General features: G+C 49.5%; 1 protein-coding gene across 8 annotated transcripts in view; it reads right to left on the reverse strand.

The window, feature by feature from the left end:
- The window catches only part of RHBDF1 (rhomboid 5 homolog 1), a 35,576-nt gene extending 20,372 nt beyond the window's left edge, over positions 1–15,204 (reverse strand). For 2 of the 8 annotated variants that reach the window (XM_030284677.4, XM_030284676.4), the window contains exons 1-2: positions 5,918–5,936; positions 870–1,014 (exon numbers count right to left, since the gene is read on the reverse strand). In XM_030284677.4, coding sequence (XP_030140537.4) covers positions 870–992 — 123 coding nt within the window. In that variant the 5' untranslated portion in view covers positions 993–1,014; positions 5,918–5,936. Of the gene's footprint in view, positions 1–869; positions 1,015–5,917; positions 5,937–12,228; positions 12,344–14,956 lie in introns of those variants that run through there. The other 6 variants (XM_030284678.4, XM_072935686.1, XM_030284682.4 and 3 more) reach the window with 5 other exon arrangements.
- Positions 15,205–21,248: the final 6,044 nt, after the last annotated feature.

Here is a 21,248-nt window from a genome sequence, read left to right on the forward strand (position 1 = left end):
TGTCCTCGGCCCCCTCCAGGGAAGCTGTATAACCCTCCATTTCTCTAGTGACTAAACTTTTTTTCACATAAGTGACTGAACCCAGGCCCTGAACACACCCATGGAGACAGGCAGCGAGAACCCTTTGGCTCTGCCTTCGGTGCACAAAGTCTTTGTTCCTGCAGCAAGGCCACACAAGCAGCCAGCATTCAGACCCAGGTCTCACCCCTACAGCAGTTTTTAATACCTTGTACCAGGTATTCCTGATATTCGCCCTATTCCCAGCAGAAATAAGGGTGTTTTACTCGCACGCTTTGCACTGCTCCTATTAACCTATCACCTCATCTCTACTTCAGCACTCCTCAGTGTTATATGTTTCTCATCCCACATGGTCCTCTTATGTTCCTCACGCTGCTAACAGCTTTGTGTTGCCAGTAACTGTTCTTTGCTGTTACTGATGAAAGTCTGTCATTATCTTGGCTGTTCATAAGTCAGATTCATACCCTGCTCATTTCAGCACAAGCTCCAGCACTTCCGGGCCCTCATGCTTGTCTGGGAGACCTTCAGTCCTCCAGCCCCCTTAAGAAATGCTTGTTTGAATACCTCATCTCATATCCCAGCCAAAACACTTTTCACAATGCCCACATCCAAACACTCACATCAACTGATGTGAGCACATCAGCCACCCACCCTCATCCCTCCCACATCCCCTTCAAGGGGAGTTAATTACTGCTCATAAATTTGCTCAAAGGCTCTGCCCCTTCTTATGTGGCCTCACGCCCTGCCATCACACGCTGCCTTTCCCTCAGCCAGGACTGATGAGGATCCAGGCACAGGGATGCTCCCAGCACATCCCTCCCCAGCCCCTCCCTGCTCCCCAGCCCCTGTACCTGCACAGGCTGGGGGGGCTCTTCTGGCACGGCCATGGGCACTGGCACCGGGATGTCCAGTTTTAACCATGGTGGCTTCTTCCGCTGTAAACTGCTCGTGCTGTCGTGTCGCGCCTCCGACATCGTCCCACGCTTGTCCTCAGGCCTGGGAGAGGGGAGACACCAGAGTCAGGAGGGAACCTGGCTCATCCCTCACAGCCCATGCTGGCAGGGTGAGCAGAGGGTTCTCCTCCAGCTGTGACTGACGGGCCCCAAGCCCCACGTGGGATGAATTCCCAAAGTGCTTCATGAGGGCTCAGGGGTCACAGCTTGTGCCCACGCTGCTCATTCAGCACCTGACACTCAGAGGTCACAGAGCCTGCAGCCAGATACAGACACTGCAGTCACAAGGTTGAGTCGCCTCCCATTAAGATTTTTGCTGAGACTACTGTGAGATCCAGATTCCTTAAGAACAAGCCATGAATTAAATCTTAATGAGATCTGGATCCAGACCAACCAGCTAAGTAACTGCAGTATCAAAAGCCACTGGCCTCCCTCTAAAACCAGCTTGTGACTCACAAACACCCCTTTTTGCCCACCCAAAGCCAAGAACCACACTTTCCAACTCACCCACCACTTAGCAATTAACAAGCGGCCATTTCTCATCGCTGTTTCTAATCTCTTTTAAATGTAGTGATTTTCTAGAAACACAATACAGTGCACAGAGCAATACCAGTATAGCATGAACATTAGAAAACTGGCACTTATCCTGAACTAAGAGTGGTTTTCATACATAAATAATAATGATATGGTATTTAAATAAAAACCGCTGTGTAATCCAAACACCGCAGTGAGCAAAGTGACTCGCTGTCATCTTGCCCACTCTGCTGAAGTTCTGCCCTCCTGTTTGGGACCACAGGAGCCTTCAGGCTGGCAGAGCACCCACTTCACTGTGCATGCTCCGAGAAACAATTCAGAAAACAGATTTCACTGGAGGCAGATCAGCTCAGATACCTGCATGGGTACTTTCCAACCTAAATTACGCTACAAGTTTTTATTTTTTCCTCTCCTATCACACGCACAACTTCAAGTGAACAGTGGGAAGCATGTGTGCTGCATAGGACAACGGATTCCATTCCCTCTGGGCTCTCTCCTTGCATGGCACGAGCCTGGCCTATGGCCCTTAGCCATAGGGGACAAAAATAATCAAGTGCCCCAGCCTCTTCACCACAGTGGACAGATGGAATAAGCAACCAGTTAAATCAGCAGGCACACATGCTTTGACAGGGAGTAGGAGAAAAACTCTGTTGGAATTAAAACTTAGTGCTCTTACAGTGTCAACAGAGCCCATTTATTTTAAATGCAGAGTGACTTCAACACATAAGGATTCTTCCTTGAGAGAGGCCAAGTCCTAGGCCAGGACCAGAGAGATCTCCACCCTCAGAGACATTTGGCATGCAACAAAACAAGGCCCTGAGCTGCCTGAATTATCCCAGCCTTGTAGTGGCTGAGCCAGTCAACCTGCACGGGTACCTCCCAGCCTAAATTAGGCACTGGTTCCCTGAAACGTGCGCTGCCTCGCAGGGCATTTCCCCCATATTCCCACAGCTGCTCTGGAAAGGAACTGCACACACCACTGCAAAAGACACAAGGCAGGGGGGCAGGCAGGGGGGAAATAGGTCAACAAATGGGAGATGGGAGTGGGGGATGATCTGGATAGGGTTAGGAGAGAATCTCATCTAAAAGGAGCTGAAGGCCAGCTGCTGGTTCAGTCGCAGAGCCGGGCCGGCTGCCAGGAGCACCGTGCTCAGCTGAGCCGGAACGACAGAAAGGGAGGACTCAGCTGTAGGTGGATGAAGGTTGGGTTTCAGCAAATACCACAGGCCCCCAAAAGTCTGGGAATTCATGATCTAGCCTGTACAGACATGCCCTTCATACATGCACCACAGTCCTGTTGCACAGATGCAGTGCTGTGCATCTGAGGGACACAAATCCTTCCTTCCCTCCCCGCCGCGCTGCAGGAGTGGCTAAATACAACTGTTCTAACTTCCTGTAAGATAAGAACAGTGAGAGTACTAGGGGAACTCCTGCCTGTGCTTGCTATGAGTAAATCTGCTGTGAGACATGATTTACTGGAAGGTCTTGCAAATTTGTCTTCATGGTGAGGTGAGAAAGCAAAGCAAATTTCTCATACTGAAATACTCCAGCATTTACCTCTGAGGATCACAAACAGGAATGTCCTCAAGGTGTCCTAATCAGAGATCAGCCAAGAGAGACAGAGCCACCACTCTGGCACAACCAAACACAATCTATTTCACACAACTCAAGAGCCTCCTTCCTGTGCCTTCAAGGGCAAATTCAGAGCCTCCAAAGTAGCAACTCTGCTTTTTCCAGCATCTCACCACTGAGCCAACATCACTCAACATCCTTCCTGTCTACTTTCAGAGCTGCCTTTGTGAGCAGGAGCTCTGGGTGTGAAGAATACAAACGTGCAGGATTTGCAGCTCTATCAATCAGTGAGGCCAAGCCAGGAAGGCAGAGGATGAATCATGTCTGTATTGCCCGAAAGTTGCTGCAATAATGTGAAACCCTGTGAAAGACTTCTGATTAAATCTGTTTTGAGTTTCCCCTCCTAAATTGCCACAGACCACAGACAGTGATGTCCACGTATCTTCACTGGCTTCCTTGCCACCCTTGCAGACTTGCACATGGGATCTGCAGGGTGTACACACCTGCCAAAGAGGACAGGGCATGCACACAAAGGGGTCAAGCCCGTGGCCTTAAAATTACCTCCAAAGTTGATTCAACTTTGTGTTTTAGGCAAGGTGAAGATCTCAAGATGAAATTCACGTTCTGACAGAGCAATGGACTGCTGTGCTTTCTCCCTGCTTCAGTAGTTAAAGAGCTCTTTAAGCAGCAAAGCATAAAAATGCACATATAATAATTGTCTAAATGCATTCAGTATTTAAACCCCAAGTGAGTTTCCAGGGTGGCTGCAAACAGAATATGTTGGAGCAAATCCCCCTACCAGTTCAACCTTCTTTACTCACTAACAGGTTCACTTCCCAGTAAAAGAGTGCAGTGAAGGCAGAGCTGTTCAGCATTCCCAGTGTGCATTTGGAGTGGCCAAAAATAAACCTTACGAACTCCTACGACTGGATCAAGCCCTGCCAGGGCAAGCACTGTGAATTCTGTATGAATAATCAGCCACAGCACAGGTCAGGCAACTGCCTCTGCCCCAGGCACAAAACGGCCTGGGGTATCAGAAGCAGGAATCCAGGGCGTTAACGGGGAGCCTGAACGTGGATCCAGCTGAATACACAGATATATAGACCAGATGAGCATCAGTGCTTAGCTGTGTGCACAGATGTACAGGAACATGGTCCAACAGCCTTTGCATGGCAGGTAACACCCATTATCACACCTGGCCCTCACCCAAAGTGCTGCTAATTTCTGCCTCAGCACTGCAGTGAAAGCACTTGCTGGGTTTCACACTGACCCCTTGGTTACTTTTAGGGGTCAATGTTTCAGGCTCCAGTGTTCATGTATTTCATCAGGCCAGTGGGCTTTGTTTCAAAGTTGACTGCATTAATACGTATTTTGTTTGAATGGTCCCATACTATCAATCCCAATTTCTCAGTACTGTCAAGAGGCCACCAACAGCAGCAGGATGGGAACACACAGAGCGCAGCCATGCAGGGTCAGCTCAGTGCCCCCTAAAGCCAGAATCTCATCTCCAGCTGAGGATGCCTGGCACGGGGTAGGAGCACTGGATCACTCGACAGTCCTGTCTCCCAGGACAGAGCCATGGCACGTGCTGTGAGTAACTCATAGGCTTCTCGGGCCAGAATGTCTTTGCATGCAGCAGTTCTGTATCCATCTCTATACCCATCCAATGGTTATTATTGCAGAATTTATCAAGCTCATTTTTTAATCCAAGCAAACTTCTAGTATTCATAACTGCACATGACAAAGCTCCAGAGCTGAAACACACACTGTGTGACAAACCTGCTCCAGCTCGTCTGCAAACCTGCCATTTCCTGGGTTCATTTGTTGCTCTGTAGTTCTTGGACTAGAACAGTGATCAGCTTTTCCCTATCCTCTTTCTCCATGCAAGTCCTGACCCTACAGATCTCTTCCTACCATCCCCTCTTCCCACACCCACATCCAGGAGCTCGGTCCTCGTACAGGGGTTGTTTCAGACCTCTTCCCTGTGCTTGCTTAGTGCACTCTGTTCCGCCAGCACCACAAAACTCAGGAATATGCAACTACGAGGATGAATGAGAGATATTTGCAAATCCAGCTTCTTCTAACTGATCAGCTGGTAGCAACATAAAAAATATTAATAATGTCCATTTCAATTCAGATAAACAAACAAAAGAAAAATTGTATCAATAGCAGATAGTCTGGGAAATTCATCTGCAAATGATCTGTGCGAAAGCAAGGTCACATAACCAGAATGAAAGGCAAATTCACTGTGCTGTGGGTCAGGCTAAGAAAGGAGAGAGCACATTAAATAACAAAGTTGGCACATGATCAAGGAAAGCTGCTTAGTGAAATCTACTGACCCAAAGAGCGAAGGAAAAGCTTTGTCCAGAAGCGTGAGCATGCTCCTAAAACTGACAAGCATCCTAAATACATTTAGAAGCTTGCACAGTCATTGCAAAGAAAGACCATCCTTCCATTTATAAAGACAACTGAAGCAATTTCCACGTTGATTTTTTCTTCCAAAATCTCCATTTTGCCAGCATTCCCATTTAAAATAAAGCTGCCTTCCCCCCCCTCCCCAAACATTCCAAACAAAAACCAAGCCAAACCAAAACCCCAACTTAATTCAACACTACCACACAAACAAACAGCATCTGCTTCTTCCAACAGCACTGCTCCTCTCCAGCCCAGTGTGTGCGTGTTCCTCCAGACACCCCCAGGAGGTAACAACAGCACTGCGATCTGATCACCACATTCCCTGGTCAGATTCCAGCTGGTTTCCTCTATTTTTCAAACCCATTCACTGCAATAGTTGTATTTACAGTGCCTGCTACACCAAGTCCCAGGCAAGCCCCATGTACCTGAAGGGGTCTGGCTGAGGCACAGGAATCCAGGAGGACACAGCAAAGAACCCGGGATCCTCACGGTGTTCTCCAGAGAGGATGAGCCAGGGGAGCCAGAGGAGACAGCTCCTGGCTGTGCCTCTCTCTCCAGGAGGATTGCTGCTGGCACAGCAGGGAAAAGGCAGGAAGTCCAAGGAGAAGAGGAGCAGTGGGATTTCAGTCTCGTGGCTGCCAATAAAACCATCTAGCATGGATCAGACCCAAGGAGTTACAAACAATATCCCAAGCACCAGGCGTGAGCCAGCCCTTTGAAACAGGCCAGATGGAGGGGCTGAGGGCAGGCAGGGACAGGGAAGGTGGGACAGGCCACACTTGGGGAAAGCTTTTAAGGGCACAGCAACCCCCAAGCTTTGGCTGAGCCCACCACCACCGCCCACCCTAAGAAAATACCTGAGAAATGAAACAAAGCCATCAGCACTGCCCAGGACCCTCTCCACCTTTCCCAACGCTGGCTGCTGAGCTGGGAAGTGCTGTAAGGCTTTGCAGACCCCCAGGCTGCCACAGCAGAAGCTGGGTCTGAGCAGCCCAAGCAGCACAAGGCTGGCAGAGCTGTGCAGACACTCTGCCCTTTGAGCCCTGCCCCGCAGCACTGCCAGTCCCACACACACCCCACTGTCCCTCCCGCTGCTCTCTGCCATGCACAAGCTCTGCCTGAGTGCTGCCACTTCCAAGAGCCTGCACCAAATCACACAGGCTACAGCTCCTCTGGGCTCTGGCTTCTGCTGGTGAGCAAAGCCGTCTGCCAGCTAGCTGCTGCCCAGGGAGCAGGCTTGCCTTACTCCACTGAGCCACTACAAGGTGTTTTACCAGCACAAACTAACCCTAGTAAATTATTTCCTGTTGATCTGGCACCCTGAAGAGGCTCAGACAATTTCAGATAAGCCCTGAGAGAGGAAGGGTAGGACCAGCCTCTTCAGTGATGGCTCAGCATGACAGCAGCTCAGGTGAGACATCAAATACAACCCTGAGCTGTCATCCCCTGCCTGTGTGAAACTGTCCTACTCCATCCCCACTGGGGATCTCACCATGAACCACTTAATTGAATTAGTTGAGAAATACAAGCTGAAACTGCCTGGTTTGGAAGAGGCCAGGCAAACCCCTAGACAGGCAATGGGAAGCTATATTGGGTTGGTATTTCATGCAAAGCCTTGTAGAGGGATGGTATTCAAAGAGACACAGCAGGAGTGCAAAGCTTCAGCTGGGACCTACTGAACTTAGAAAAGGTTTAGCTGCATACAGAGACAGAAGGTTTTAAGTACAGGTAATGAAAACATCTGCCAGTGAAGTCTGGATGTACGTGAGCCAATCCCATGATCAAGAAAGGAGACCTGATATCCCTTTGAGCAACTGATTTTCTTGGTTTTCAGAAAAACATGAAGGTTATGATGGAAATCAAACAAAAATTAGTTCCTACTTGAACACCAGCATTAAAAACTTTCAAAGCAGCTTCACTTGGGGCCTGAAGGTGTGGTGGCCTCATATAGGAAAGAGAGGAAAAACAGGAAGCTCAAAAACTCTTCTGATTTCTGTTAGTCCCCAGATCTGTAGTTGAACTCCTTCAATTGCAGGTTAAAAGATGATTCCCCAAATGCAAACACTCACAAGCAACAGGCTGATCTTCAAGGTCCTTTTGTTGCAGCAGACAAAGGGCAAAATAGTAACAAGAACTCAGAAACCAATGCTCAATATTCAAGCTAAAAAGATGTCTCAGAGGCTTGAAAGAGACACAAGCCAAGGGTGCTGCCCTCCTCCTCCTGCTGGCACCAGCATCCCCACAGCTGTTGGGTGATCCACACTGGGAACCGACCCACATGAGCTCAGCAGAGAAAATGGCTCGTTCCAGCCCCAGCTCCTTCCCACGTGGCTCCACAAACACTTGTGCCAGCAGAAGGAAAGGGGAAGAACAGGAACCAACGGAGCAGCTGGAGCCAGATGACTGGACTGCTTCTCGAGGCTGTATAGTTTGAAGTGATTGTTGAAAACACGGCCAAAACTCAGATTTGTAACACTGTGGGAAGCCAACAATTATCCCAGGGAGGTGGTGGGTTCAGTGTCTCTAAATAATCTTCTGAGAAGCGCCCGCAGTGCAGATGTTGAGTGCAACAGAAATAAAATACTACTGTACCACCAGAGGCAGAGTGAATTTTTTGGTGGGGTCATTAGATGGGAAAACATCCAAACCATCCACAGATTTCTCCAGAGCTGACAGCCAAGCCTCATACCCAGGCAGCTTCCACAGAGGGGCTCCCAAGGAAGGAGCTTCCCCAGCTCACCCATGGCCTGGAGCACCCAGAAGGAAGCAAGTGGAAGGGAGCCAAGCAGAGCAGGCTGGGCAGAGGAGATTTTCCATCTCCTCAGCACGTGTGATGACAGAGGCAGGTCTGCAGCACCAGCCAAGCACACACAGGGCCTGGGCAGTGAGCGATCTCCAACCCCACCTTCCAGAGCAAACCCAGCCCAGAGCCATCTACAGCCCACTGAGATACCAGCAAGGGCAACAGCCTGCACATAAATCAACCAACAACCAGGGGGGAGCAGTGGAAACCCTTCTGGAGCACTTTGGCTCTTCACCCTGTTTATGTTTCTCTGTGAACACACCCTGCGGCTTTGCCACCACATCCAACAGCCACATTTCCAGCAGCCACATCCTAAAAGTCTGCTCACAGCCTGGCACTCACAAGCTCCACCAGGGCACAGCATGATGAGACACCTGCCAACAGCTCCAGTGATGGCACACCAAGCTGAGAGCAGCATTCCCATTCCTCAGGGAAGCCAGCAGAGCACTGGTCCTGCCCAGGAGCTGTTTCCACCACGAGATCCATTACCAGCTACCAGAGAAGGATCATCTATGCCAACCTTGCTCCTGCACCCTGGTGGCTCAGTGGTGCCTGGGCTGAGCCAGCAGAGCCCTTTGGATTCCCAGCAGCCTCCAAGCACAGTTGTCACAGCACTCTGCATGATCTGCACCTTCCCCAGGAAAGAGAGATCACAGACACCATTGCAGTGCACATTTAACTCATTTGAACGATTCAGTGGGACTTCAGAGGACCCTGTTCCAGATTTATTCCCATTACTAGTGAAAGAGATGACTGGTTAAGTTCTGGCTGACCCACAGGTACCATGAGCACAGTCACTGCTTCAATTATGCAGCAAGGTGACAGTCACAAAAAGGCTTTTGTCAGTGCAGTCATGACCCCACATTAGGAAACAAAAGACAAACCCAACAAATGTATTATTTGCATTGAAATTCTGCATTTTTAAGTTTTTTCTACCAGCTCTCATATTCATCATGAGTCCTGCAAGGGTTCAGGACACAAGGCAAGCTGGGAACACCGTGCTGGGATGACACTCAGGACAGAAGTAAACACTGGCTCTGGCTGATTTTGGAACAGCTGCTGTCCATGCACCCAGCTCAAGAGTAATCTTCTTGGTAATGTAATGTGTCTTAGTGATTACAACACTGTTCATTTAGAAAATACAATATCAATAAACAATTGATGGAAAAGCAACCTCCCCTAAAAGATCACAATAGGCCAAACCAAAAATTATGCTAGACCAAAAGCTACTCATCCTCTACAGCAAAGACTCTGGGTACTAAAAGCAGCTAAGAATCACTGTTTGTTGTGCTAAATAAAAACGTTTCAATGGCAAAAGAGATCAAAACTGCCACAAATGACAACATTTCCTATGGAAAGTTACATAAAACCACTCTGAATAGCAACCCAAAAAAATCTTAGAGGAAATAACAATAACAAACGCTGGAGCCACCAGAAGACAGACTTTATATTCAGGAAGGATGGAAGCCACAGAGCCACTCAGGACAGCTTTCTTGGCATGTTCCTTTGACAGTCAGAGCATCCCCATCACACACCTGTTTTCTCCAGCACCACTACAGTTCTGCTCACCTGGGCACGAGTGAGAGAATAAAAAATTCCCACAGCAGCCAAGGCCTGGAGGAGATCCTTCAAAGGACCAATTAAACAGCCAAGAATTCAGAGCAGAGCTGGTTTGGCTGCTGTCCCTCACCATTAGCTGATGTAGCCAAAGACCCAGGAGAGCCACTCTGGTGCTCTGATTTCTCCCCTGGCTCATGCCTGGTGGCCAGGCACACACCATCTCCTGCTGTGTCCAACTGGAAATAGCTGCAGGAAGAGCTTGTCCTGCTCTGCAGGTGTGTGCACACCTCTGCACATTCATCGTGTGCCCAGTGCAACAACTCGTTCATAATGCTAATAGAAGTAATCATAAATCTAGCTTGGTTTAGCAAAAAAATATTAAAATTCTATGTGAACCACACTTCTTCAGTCTGAGTGAAGAGCACATTCTCGCCCACTGCTCTCCCTGAAATTACAGTCCTAGAACAGCCAGGGAAAAGGAAGCTACACTCACTTTTTCACAAAACAACTCACGGCTTTCTACAGTTTACTTTAAGTCTTTGAATTTAAGCAACAGAGTAACAAATCTCCCATGTGCCGATTACTACAGGGCAGTAACTCCCGAAATACAGAAGCTGCATTTGTCAACCCAGCTGTTTGAGCCCTCCAGATTTTAAAATCCAAGCAACTCTAATTTTCACTGAGCCACAGCCAAGCAAGTGCCAGGACTGAAGGACTGTAAATGCAGCGTCCTGTGCAGTTTCAGGATGACCTCATAGGGATTGTTCCTTTTTAAAGGAAAGAAAACCTTCAAAGCAGGGATTGCTGCTGACCAGCAGAGCAAGGGGCTGGCTCTGAGCAGAGGGGAAACAGGAAGGGGAGGAGGTGGCAAAGGTAAGCTTTCCAGAAAAGGCAAGATCAGGCATGGCTTGCTATCTCTTCTCCCCCTGGGAAGGCTCTACTGTGCCAGGGAAGTATTGTGCAATGACACCTCAGACTTCACTGAGAAGAAATTGCATTTCCTTTAATAAACACTGTGCTTTAGAGATGCTCTGATTACTAAGGCAAGGTCTGTTTGTTGCTGAAGGCCCCAGAATTTAAGAACATATCCGCGCTCAGGTTTGCATCACCACATTTCCAACATTTCTTTGGTAGGCAAAAAGGAGCTGTAATTATATTTGAAATAAATTGTTTATCTAGATAGTTGAAGAGCGCATCCAAAGGAAATTACAGCAAAAACAAGCCCTATGTCAATCTGACATTTGCAACAAGTAGAGCACACAAGCAGTGAAACGTGCACTCTTATAGCTTTAGGAGATTTGACCCCTAAGACAAATGTGAAGAATAAACTCTCTGTCTTCACCCAGTGGGAAACAGACACTGTTACTCAGAAGGATTTGACCATAGTTTGGATGATTTGGTCAAAAAACTCAGCTGCTAATTTGCTCTTTGTTGCACCATCCCAACACATATTACAAAAAAAAAAAAAAAACAACACCTCTTCATTCCTACAGCAGCATGGATTGAATCAAGGATGAGAGGTGTGATCTGAAGCTTCAGCTGGTCCCGGACAGCAGCAACATGAGTAGGACCAAAAAAAGGAGCAAACAGTCGGAAATCCCAGAAGTTCAACTACCAAGGATGACAATAGGCAATCTCAGCACAGACGCATTTCCACTTCTCCCTGTGGAAACCTCACTCCCAGTGGCACATTCTGCCTGGGAAAACAGAGAGGTTGGCAGGCAAGCCCTGCCCACCTTGGGCTGCACTGCAGGGTCTCCACAACTCAGTGCAAGCAGGCCTGGATGGTCTGAGCACACATCACACACCAAATTAGCTTGGGGTTCTTCGAGGACATGGAAACAGAGCTGCCAGCATGACCATGGGAAATGCTGCCAAACAGATCCATTTCCTTCCAAGGTTAAATCTTGCCCTGTTGCCTGCCTAATCTCTTTAGACTAAGAGCTGCAGGGCTAAGACTGTCCCTTTTACATGTTATTCTCTCAGAGGGGAATTATTGAGCACTAGCAGAGTAAGCGACCTGATGCCCATTCAGGTCCGCTACTTCTGAACAAAGCAAAAAATAAACAAACAAAAACAAAACAAAGCAACCAACCACAAGGCTAAGAAAAAAATTCAGCCACCAAGGAGAGAACTACCTTCACAACCCTGGACACTCTGCTCTGTAGAAAGAAACCATCTTCATCCTACCTTCCAGCAGCACTGGGATGTTTTACCCGCAACCCAGACACAAATCCCATGAAATTCAGGCTGCAGCACCCACAGCACACACTGAGTTGTTGTCACACAGCAGAGAGGATGCAACACAGCTCCCTGAGCAGGCGGGCAATACATGCATTCTATGGGTTCCTTAAAACTCCAACATGTACATACCCAGCAGCTGGGAGTCAACCTCACAGCAACTGTGTGAGATTTGCACAGTTCATGTTTCCTTTCCTTCCAACTAGATGATGATAAATGTTAAACTTGGAGTCCAGCACCTCTTCAGCTGAAAAGAAAGGAAACTAATCCACATCTGAGCTCAGGGAAAATGTTAAGGAAGGAATCCATCCTTGAGTTTTAAGTATTTCTATTGAAATGTATCATATACAGGCGACAGGCTGGTGGCTGCAGGAACAGCAATTAATAGAGGTGTCATGTCAGGCCACAATTAATGCTGGAAACTCTGAGAAAGATGCATGGTCTCCACGGGGTGCCAAAGCCTCCAGAGACAGCTATGGAAGAAAGGCAGCACAAGGGAAGAATCTTATCAAAAGACTGGTCTGCTGGATAAAGCTGTAGAGTGACAGATAAAGAAATGTCAGTCCTGCTTGGCAGGCACATCCCCAGCAACACAGGTTTCACACAACACATGCTCTGCTCAACTTCCTGCTGGACACACTGAATGGAAGAGGAAAACAAGCCAGTAATCCTGGTTATGTTGCCCATCTCAGGCCTTCAGCACTAGGCAGGCTGTGTTTGCACTGCAGAGAGATCCAACACACTGAAGAGAATCAAACCTTTACTAATTATAACTGAGCATGAGGGCTCTGTGCCCAGAATAAACTGTCCTATCATGCCACACTCAGCAGACCCTGCCGCTTTCAAGGGAACATGTTGGGACTTGCTGGCTACTTTCCGGGGCTGGATTCCAGAGGAACAGGACTGATGACCCCAAAAGGAATTCCTATTCCTGCCTGGCGACCTGGCGCAGTCCAGTCCCTGCCGCGAAAGTGAAACGAGCTGTCTGCCAAGTCCAGTGACGAGGTGCTGGCCCTCTCTGAGGGACACAATTCCTGCCTGAGGTGACACATCAGGGCCACACGGTCTCAGTACCACGACACAGAGAGGACCAGCTTGTTGGAGAAGTTTCTGCTGTGCTCTGCAGGCCAGCAGCACTCTCCACATTCAAAGCTCAACCCCCTGGATGAAGCCTACCCAGCACAGAACAAGACATTCCCGAGACCAGGGCCAACCCATGGCTTTCCCCAGAACCTGAAAAGCCAGTTTGTAGGCAGATCTCTTGCAAGTGGATTGCTTAAAAAAAAAAAAAAAAAAAAAAAAAAAGGCCTGTCATGGGAAGTCCCAGAGCAGAACTAGTTTTGTGGGAGTTGCTTTTACACTGCACAGCATCAACCTCCTTTCATGGGAACGCACGGAAGCAGGAACAGCACGGACACACATCCACATGCCAGAGCTGCTGCCTTCCTGGGGGCTCAGGACAAACGAGCACAGAGGCCAGGACAAAGCTGGGGAGCTGTTCCAAATGCACAGCACCTCCTGGAAAGCTGGCAGTATCCCAGCTCAGAAATGGCACAGGCTCCCAAGAGCCTGCACACAGACAGGAGAGACCTGGGCTGAGCAGCAGCAGCCACAAAGATTTAAGGACATGAGGGATGCAGTAGGAGGGAGAAATGATAGCTGTTATTAGAGCAACTGAGGGTTAAAAAAAAGGCAGACAAGCCCTCTTATAAAGTCCATTTAACAATCAAAGCTTAAAGGAAGTAGCTAAAGTTCACCTCTTTCTTCCAACTATATCAACCAATCTAACACGAGTCATCACCTCCTCCTGCAAACCTGCACCACTGAGATGGAACAGCTGGCGAGCAACATCCTTCCATACACTGGAGTGGAAATGCAATTCTTCCAAGGGTCTGCTCCCCAGCTTGTCCCAGGTGGGCCATTTTTATCCCCGTGGTCACAGCCCAGACAGCTATTTGTTCTTGCTACCCTATTAGCATTACTGCAGCTAACACCCTGTGCTCCTTCCTTGTCCCAAGCTTCATTCAGAAGTTTTACTGCCTTGTCCCTTCCCGTTACGTGTGACTATTTTTTCCCTTTACTGCAGAATGCAGTTTTCTTCCCAGAGGAAATTAGCAGGCATGGGGACAAAAACAGGAAGAAAGGAAACAACTTCCTGCTTGCTCCAAGACTCGGCTTGGAGACATCTCTGACCAGCACCGTGCACCCCGCCACGAAGCCAATCTGCAAGAGAAGCAGCAGCCACAGAACCGAGTGGGGCACTGGGACGAGCACCAGACAAAACTCATCTGTGCTGCCACTCACCTCTCCTGAGTTACACTGGATAAAAACACGGGGCAAACTATATACATTGGGCACTTTGGCACTGCAGGAATGAGTGTGGCAGGATGGGGCTGCTCGCTGAGGAGCCCAGAAGGACTTGGCACTGAGGGTGCAACCCTGCAAAAGCTTTGGTCCTGCTCGCGTCAGGCTGCCGTGATCCCCTCGCTTCGTGCCAGCAGTGCAGAGTGTGAGAACTCAGTTCAGGGACTCGATCCGGCAGGAAAACTAACCTTAACATGTAAAAAGCCATATATTTTCCACCAGATCATCTCCCAGAGCCGCTGCCAAAGCGCGGGTGCCAGCATCAGGGGAGGGACGGGTGGGAAAGCGCGGAGATGGGGAGGACTCGGACCGGCTGAACGCGCACCTAGAGCCGCAAGCAGAGCCCGCCGAGCTCCCGACATCCACCCAGGGGCGGCACCTGCCCCGGCGAGGCTCGCAGCCCGCGGGCTGCGCGGTGCCGGTGCCTCGGCGGGGCACGGACCCCCGGGGCCGCCCCTCCCGGCCAGCCCCCCGAGTCCCCCGGCCCCGCACTCACCGAGCCGGCGGGCGAAGCGCAGCGGCCGCTCGGCTCCAGCCGCCCCCCCAGCGCGGCTTAAGGGACCGGCGCCGCCGAGCTCGGCCCGCGGAGGGCGCGGAGACTCCTCCCCCGTGCCAGGGGCCGGCCGGGCGGGCACGCCATTCACGGCCTCGGCATGCAAATAGCAGCCGGGAGCCGAGCGGCGCTCGGCGCGGAGAGCCGCGGCGGGGAGCTGCCAGCGCCCGGGGCCGCGGGACGCCGCATCCCGCCGCGCCGCCCTGACTCACGGGGTAGGAATGCGCCGCGCCGGGCGGAAGCCACCGGCCCGCCCGGGCCCCCGCCTCCCCCGCGGCCCCGGCGGTGGGCAGCGCCCTTCGGCCCCGCCGCAGCTCCCGTTAGCGTCGGCCCTGCGCGGCTGGGATCGCTGCCGTGCCCGCGGGGAGCTGCGGCCATTCCCGGGCCCGGAGTCCCCTTGGCTGGGCACCGCGGAGCTGCCAAGCCCCGCCGCGATGCCCCCGCGGGAGCGTTCCCCACTAAGCGTCCCGCGCGCTGGGCTGCGATGCTCACGGTCCCCTCACTCTTTCTGGTTGTTTCACCCGGTCCTCTCCGCTTAGTGCCGTGTTTCCCACCACGTCTTCACACCTCCTCTTCCAGCCATGTGGTTAGCGCATCATCCCTCCCCTAAGCTGCTTCCTTCCTCCCGGTGTAAATATTTTTCCCTTCTGGGGGGCATCCTCCCACCTCGATTGCTCAGCCATCCTCTCCTTTGTCCTGGGATTGTTGCAGAAGATTTCTCCATCCATCATCCAAGGAGCATCAGTCAGCATGTACTGCTCACACAGAGCTTTGCTGGAGCTCCAGCGAGGCCTGCAGGGTGCAGGTCCCCAAACCCACAGCTCCAGATGCTTTCAATGTTAGTAATAACTGGGGGGATGATGTTCCTTTCCCATCTTACTGCATCTTCCCTGCCAACCTGCGTGATCCAGCCGAGCTGAGCTCATCGGTACCGCACCCAGCCCTGCGCGTGCCCACGGCAGCCACACGTGGAAGGCAGCCCCCAGAGAGCCCTGCTAACCATATCATGTCTCGTTAGCTAATGAGCAAACGCAGAGCAGCCCCAGCTAGTCCTGACTGAGGTGGAGACCAAATCACACGCAGAACCCTGACTGTCCGCAAAGCTTAGCAGGCACAAATTATTTTCAGATGTTTCTACCACATAAACAAGGAAAAGAAGCATCCAGTAATGCACTCGCAGGGCCCTTCAGCATCTCCCAGGAGGAATACTCTGGAGCTGGAGTAGGAATCTGACCCACCCCTGCTCATTCTTTGCCTCCTGCCAATAGTATGTGCAATTTGCAAGAAAAGCAAAGCTCTGTCACTGAAACGTGACTTCTTGCTCCTGTAGAACACTCTTGCAGACAGCACTGCTAACCCCATCCCACAAATTCTTGTTCCCCAGTGCTTCCCTGCCCAGCTCCCAGACTTGGGATTCTTTTGCCCATGCTGCAGGAATCTGTAGAGCTGGGTAAAATCTACCCCGTCCATAAAGCATACACCTACCTTGCTGCCATCACCAGCCAGAGTGGTTCTCCTTCAGTGCACTGAGTCCTCCTAGCCCAAAATAGATGGAATAAGGTGACTTAAGGCCAGGTTCTGACTGCTCAAGCATGAGATGGTGAATGGCAGCAGTTCAGTGTTGAGCACCCACCATTTCTAGCCTGGAGCACATCATCTAGCCCAAAAACCTTGTTTGTTTTCTCCCTCTTCAGGGAATACTTCTATTTGAAATGTGGTCTCTGAGGACCAGTGAAGGAGAGCTCTTTCCTGGTGCTTGTTATGTCTAAGGTGAACATGTGATTACATGAATTTGCTTCATTCTTCTCTGCTGGAAACTGGAATTTCCTCCCTACTTGAAACCCATGAGAAGCTGTGATCTTGCCACAAGACATGGTTAAAGACCCAATGAAATAGATATCCATCAGCATGTGAATGCAGCACTTTCACTGCTGCAGCTTGCTAAAACTGCTTCAAGGCCCGGTGAGCCACACACCTGCCTGCTTCCAGCCACGCACTGCTGGGTCTGCCCCAGCCAGGAGTGGTGCACGATGGCCCTCAGGTACTGGACAGAATTGTTCAACACCTCATCTCCTGCTGCATCCCCTCCTGCATGCACATGTGTATGCAACACTCCTTGGAGCACTGATCCTGTGTCATCAAGTGTTAAATTGGGGCTCCACTGAATATGGATTATAATCTAAACAGGGAAATTGTGGTGTTTCAGCCTGTGTACCTTGTCTGAGAGTTTTGTGAGGACAGCTAGGACACACCAGGAGAACAGAGGTCTGTTTTTATCAGGATCACCGGTTCCCTAGACAGATTATTTGATTCCAACCTGTTTTGTTCAGTGTTTGGGCCAAGAAGGCATCCCAGTACCTGGCAAGCAAAGCAGAGAGCATCAGATTGCAGCCTTGACCAGTAAAAACAGAGCTCCCCTTGCCCTCTGGAAATACACGGGCTTTGTAGTGCCTCCTGTGCTGACATGAAGCAGCAGCACAGCCCTGGCAGCTGTCCTAGCAAACAGGGAAGAGGTCCAGAAAGGCCTGGGATTTCTTTTGGGGAGGATTAATAACACAGAAACCCAAGTGAAGTCCCACAGAGTTTCAAACACAGGTGGCCTGGCCAGAAGCCAGAGAGGGAACTGCCAGGAGGGAAAGGACAGGGATTCCCTTTGGGAAATGCCTTTCCAGGGTGGATGGCTGGACCTGCAGCCCCTTGCTGGGGAGCAGAACAATTCCTGGGTACCAGCAGCTGATCAGGTTTTCACCCCCAGCTGCACATTGTGTGTGTGGGATCCTGTGGATAGGAGAAGGGGGGATGGTACAGCAGGATCTGTTCACCAGAGCTGCTACAGAAATATCTCCCCCTGTTCCTTACTAACCTGCAGCTCCTGGTGTGCAGCTGGCCCAGCTTTCTGCCCCAGGGAGAGCAGTGAGGGCTCTCTGAGCACCCAGCCTCAGCAGTGTCCTTCCTCACACACCGTGGGAGTGTTGGTGCAAAATGCTTGGAGTGGAGATGCTCCCAGAGTAGATGCCAAACTGGGAATGGTGCTGCTGACCTGCAAAAAAAAAAAAAATACTGACATTTTTTAGAGTGCAAACCTTTCACTTCCCCAAAAAAAAACCCCAAAGAACCAGCCAACTTCTATTAACATACAGCTATGTTGCAACTTCAATTTCCTATAATCCACTCGATGTACTTGAAGTTCAGAAACCTCAAACTGGGTAGAAGGTCTTTGGAAGCCTCTGTCACCCTCAGGCAGCAGCAGACAGTGCAGACATTATTGTGTGGGATCACACCGTGGCAGGGAGGGACACAGAGGTGGCTTTGGCCTGGCAGTTCCATGCTGGATGTGCCATGGGCTGAGCTGCCAGCAGGCCTGCAGGGATTTGGGGTTTAAGCCCATGGAAATGGTTCAAAAATAAAGCCAAGCCCCACCATCCTTGCCTGTAGGTTATTCAGCCCAAATCAGGACAGATAATTCCCTTCACACACATCATCATCAAGTCCACCTGGGGCTGGGGAGCAGGAGACAAGCAGGGAGAGGAGCCAAAATGTTCATCTGGGAAGATGGTGGTACCCCAGATCACTCACAGCCATAGGAGCTGCTGCCCAGCAGAGCACAAGGAAATTACATCAAAGCTCAGGCCTTCATTTTCTGCCCAGATTAATTGCAATTGATCATTCCTGGCTCTAGCCAAAGGGAATGTGTGTGCTTGCAGTGCCAGGAGGAGGTGGAGGATTGGAAATGAGATATAACTAGATTTCATGGCCAGCCAATAAATAAATATTTATTTTCAATTGTATTTTACCCAGAAAATCCACTCAAATCAAAATGGCAATTTTCATTTTGGTGAACTCATTGAGGGAATTGGCCAAAAAAAAAAAAAGCATGTGTAAAGCAAGCAAGCTATGACTTCCAAATTATTTAGGAAATGTCACTTAGCAAAATAGCTTCTTTCTCCCCAGTTTACTTCAACACAAAAAGGTGCTTTTAACATACATATATGTGTGTGTTTCATATGGAAGGAATAAAAATGTCATGGAAGAAGTAAGATAAAACTCCCCAAATATCTCTTATGTAGCCTGAAAGAGGCTTATCATTTTCCAATCCACTCTTGGCAAAAGATGAAATAATATTGCTTCAGAATTTCAAAACTGGGCAGATTTATTTCCAAGAGGCACACAAGGACTCTTATAAAGCAGTCAAATACAGAGAGCAGTGGCCAAGGGTGTGATCAAACCGTCACTGTTGGAATGCAGGCCTGGAAGAGCCTGAATCCAAATTGCACAAATTACCTTTTAGTTGTTGATCCGTAATTCTGGGCGCCTGGGTTTTGAGTAGGGACTTTCATTTAAATGTCCAGGTTCTACTGAACAGGGGAGGGGTGCCAGAAGGAAAAAATGAGCCCCAAGGAATGTGAGCTGAATGTCATGGTGCCTTTGGGGTCTTTGTTTGTGTCCTACCCTCAGGGCTGGGCATCAGCTACTGGTGTCACACTTGATTCCAGTACTAAGAGTCACTCCTGTTGATGAGACAAGGAGCACGAGAGGTAGGAACATGCACATCGACCCTGCAGATGCCAAAGAACCCCCAAAAGCACTGTGAGATATTGTCAGGTGGAGCAGCAAGGTTTGGTAGCCTGCAGCCAGTAAGGGCATCCTCCAGGCTAGCCCAGGTGGCTTCTAACCTGCTGCAGTGGACAGGCCTGGAAGGAGAACATTCAAAATTGGCAATAAGAGTGATCCAGTTCAGACAGAACACTGCAGAAAGGACTCAAACTTGGCTTTAGGCATAGTGAAGCTCACCAGCTCCTAAACTCCTGTATTAATTAAAAGGGAATTTAATTGGGGAAACAAAATTTCCAGTTCAGTTATTCATAAATGAACTTAAGGAGTTCATAAATGAGCTGAGGAGTTTTGGTTTGTCTGTCAGCAATAAGCTACTTTTTGAAGAAAGAGCAGAGATATGTAATCTTGATGTAAAAATATGAACTCAGTAATTGGAGAAAAAATAATTCAGTTACTGACAACAAGCTTGTAAAGAACTTGCTCAGCTAAAATAACAAGGCTTTGTGTAAATCCAGCAGATCTTAACACAAATCTGTAAGAATAGTTTTGGCATAGGCAAGTAAAGTAAGAAGCTGAAATTTCAAAGTAAAATCAACTCTCTCTGAGAGTCAGTAACAGAGATCCTATCTCCAGCAAAAATTAATTTAATAATGTCACCCTGCAGTTAGTTAGACTTAAGGAACAATAATATTTAGTGTAAAAACTATTCCAAACAATCTCATTTTACAGGTTCTGATTTTGACTTTATCAATCCCCCTGTGCTGCCAGTAAATAGCTTCTCTTCCCAGTCTGTCACTGCTTTGCTGGTTTTTCCTTTCTGTACTATTTCTGATTTTTCAGGTTAAAACGAAAGCCATGGAAGAGGAGAGGGTTACCAGCTTCCAAAGCTGTTATGAGCTCTGTCTCTGGCATGTCCGGAGTGTGGCCTTGCTGTTGCATTTCCAAGGCCTCCGAGGACAGAGGTCCCAGCACCTGTCTGGCTCCTGAGCCACTCTGGCAGCGACAGATCCCATCCCAACGTGCAGCCGGTTCCCTGCTGCTCCTGCAGCCTCCTGCCCTTGCAGGGCTCCTGGGGTTCAACCCTCTCCACCTCACCCTGCAGGGAGAGCAAAGCCACCCCTGAGCTCTCCTCCCCAGTGCTCCCAGTGGCCCTTCCCTGGGCTCTCCAGTGCCTCTCAGTGTGCACTGAAACACTGCTGCTATGCAAACAGAAACAGAAAGATTATTTGTACTTTAACCCCATCAGCAGCGAGCCTACAAACATCTGTCAAACATGCTGAGCTGTAAAGGCTCCCTGTTTTCCTGCAGAACTTTTGGAGCAGCAACCAAGGAAGCTGTAGCTGACCTTAGATGAGGAATTGTTGGTGGAGCTGTCTCTGTCTTTCCAGACCTTCTGCAGGACATGGCAGAAACAGGAAGCTGCCAGCAAAGTTTTTGACAAATACTCTGTTTATGGTTGTCATAAGATGCCGAACAAGGGGAAGGCAAGAAAGAAATGAAAGCCCAGAAGAAAGCAATTGTTAATCTTGACTCCCACCCAAGCCTACTGCATGTATTACATTTTATTACAAACATTTCTTACAAAAAGTCCACATGTGGATCAAATGATCCCAGTGGAGTGACAGGGTTCAGCACTAGCCAACCTACTAATATCCGCCTTGCTTGGTTTTCCTTTTTCCTG

This window comes from Taeniopygia guttata, chromosome 14 (assembly GCF_048771995.1).
Source record: "Taeniopygia guttata chromosome 14, bTaeGut7.mat, whole genome shotgun sequence".
In the NCBI taxonomy this organism is placed as follows: Eukaryota; Metazoa; Chordata; class Aves; order Passeriformes; family Estrildidae; genus Taeniopygia; species Taeniopygia guttata.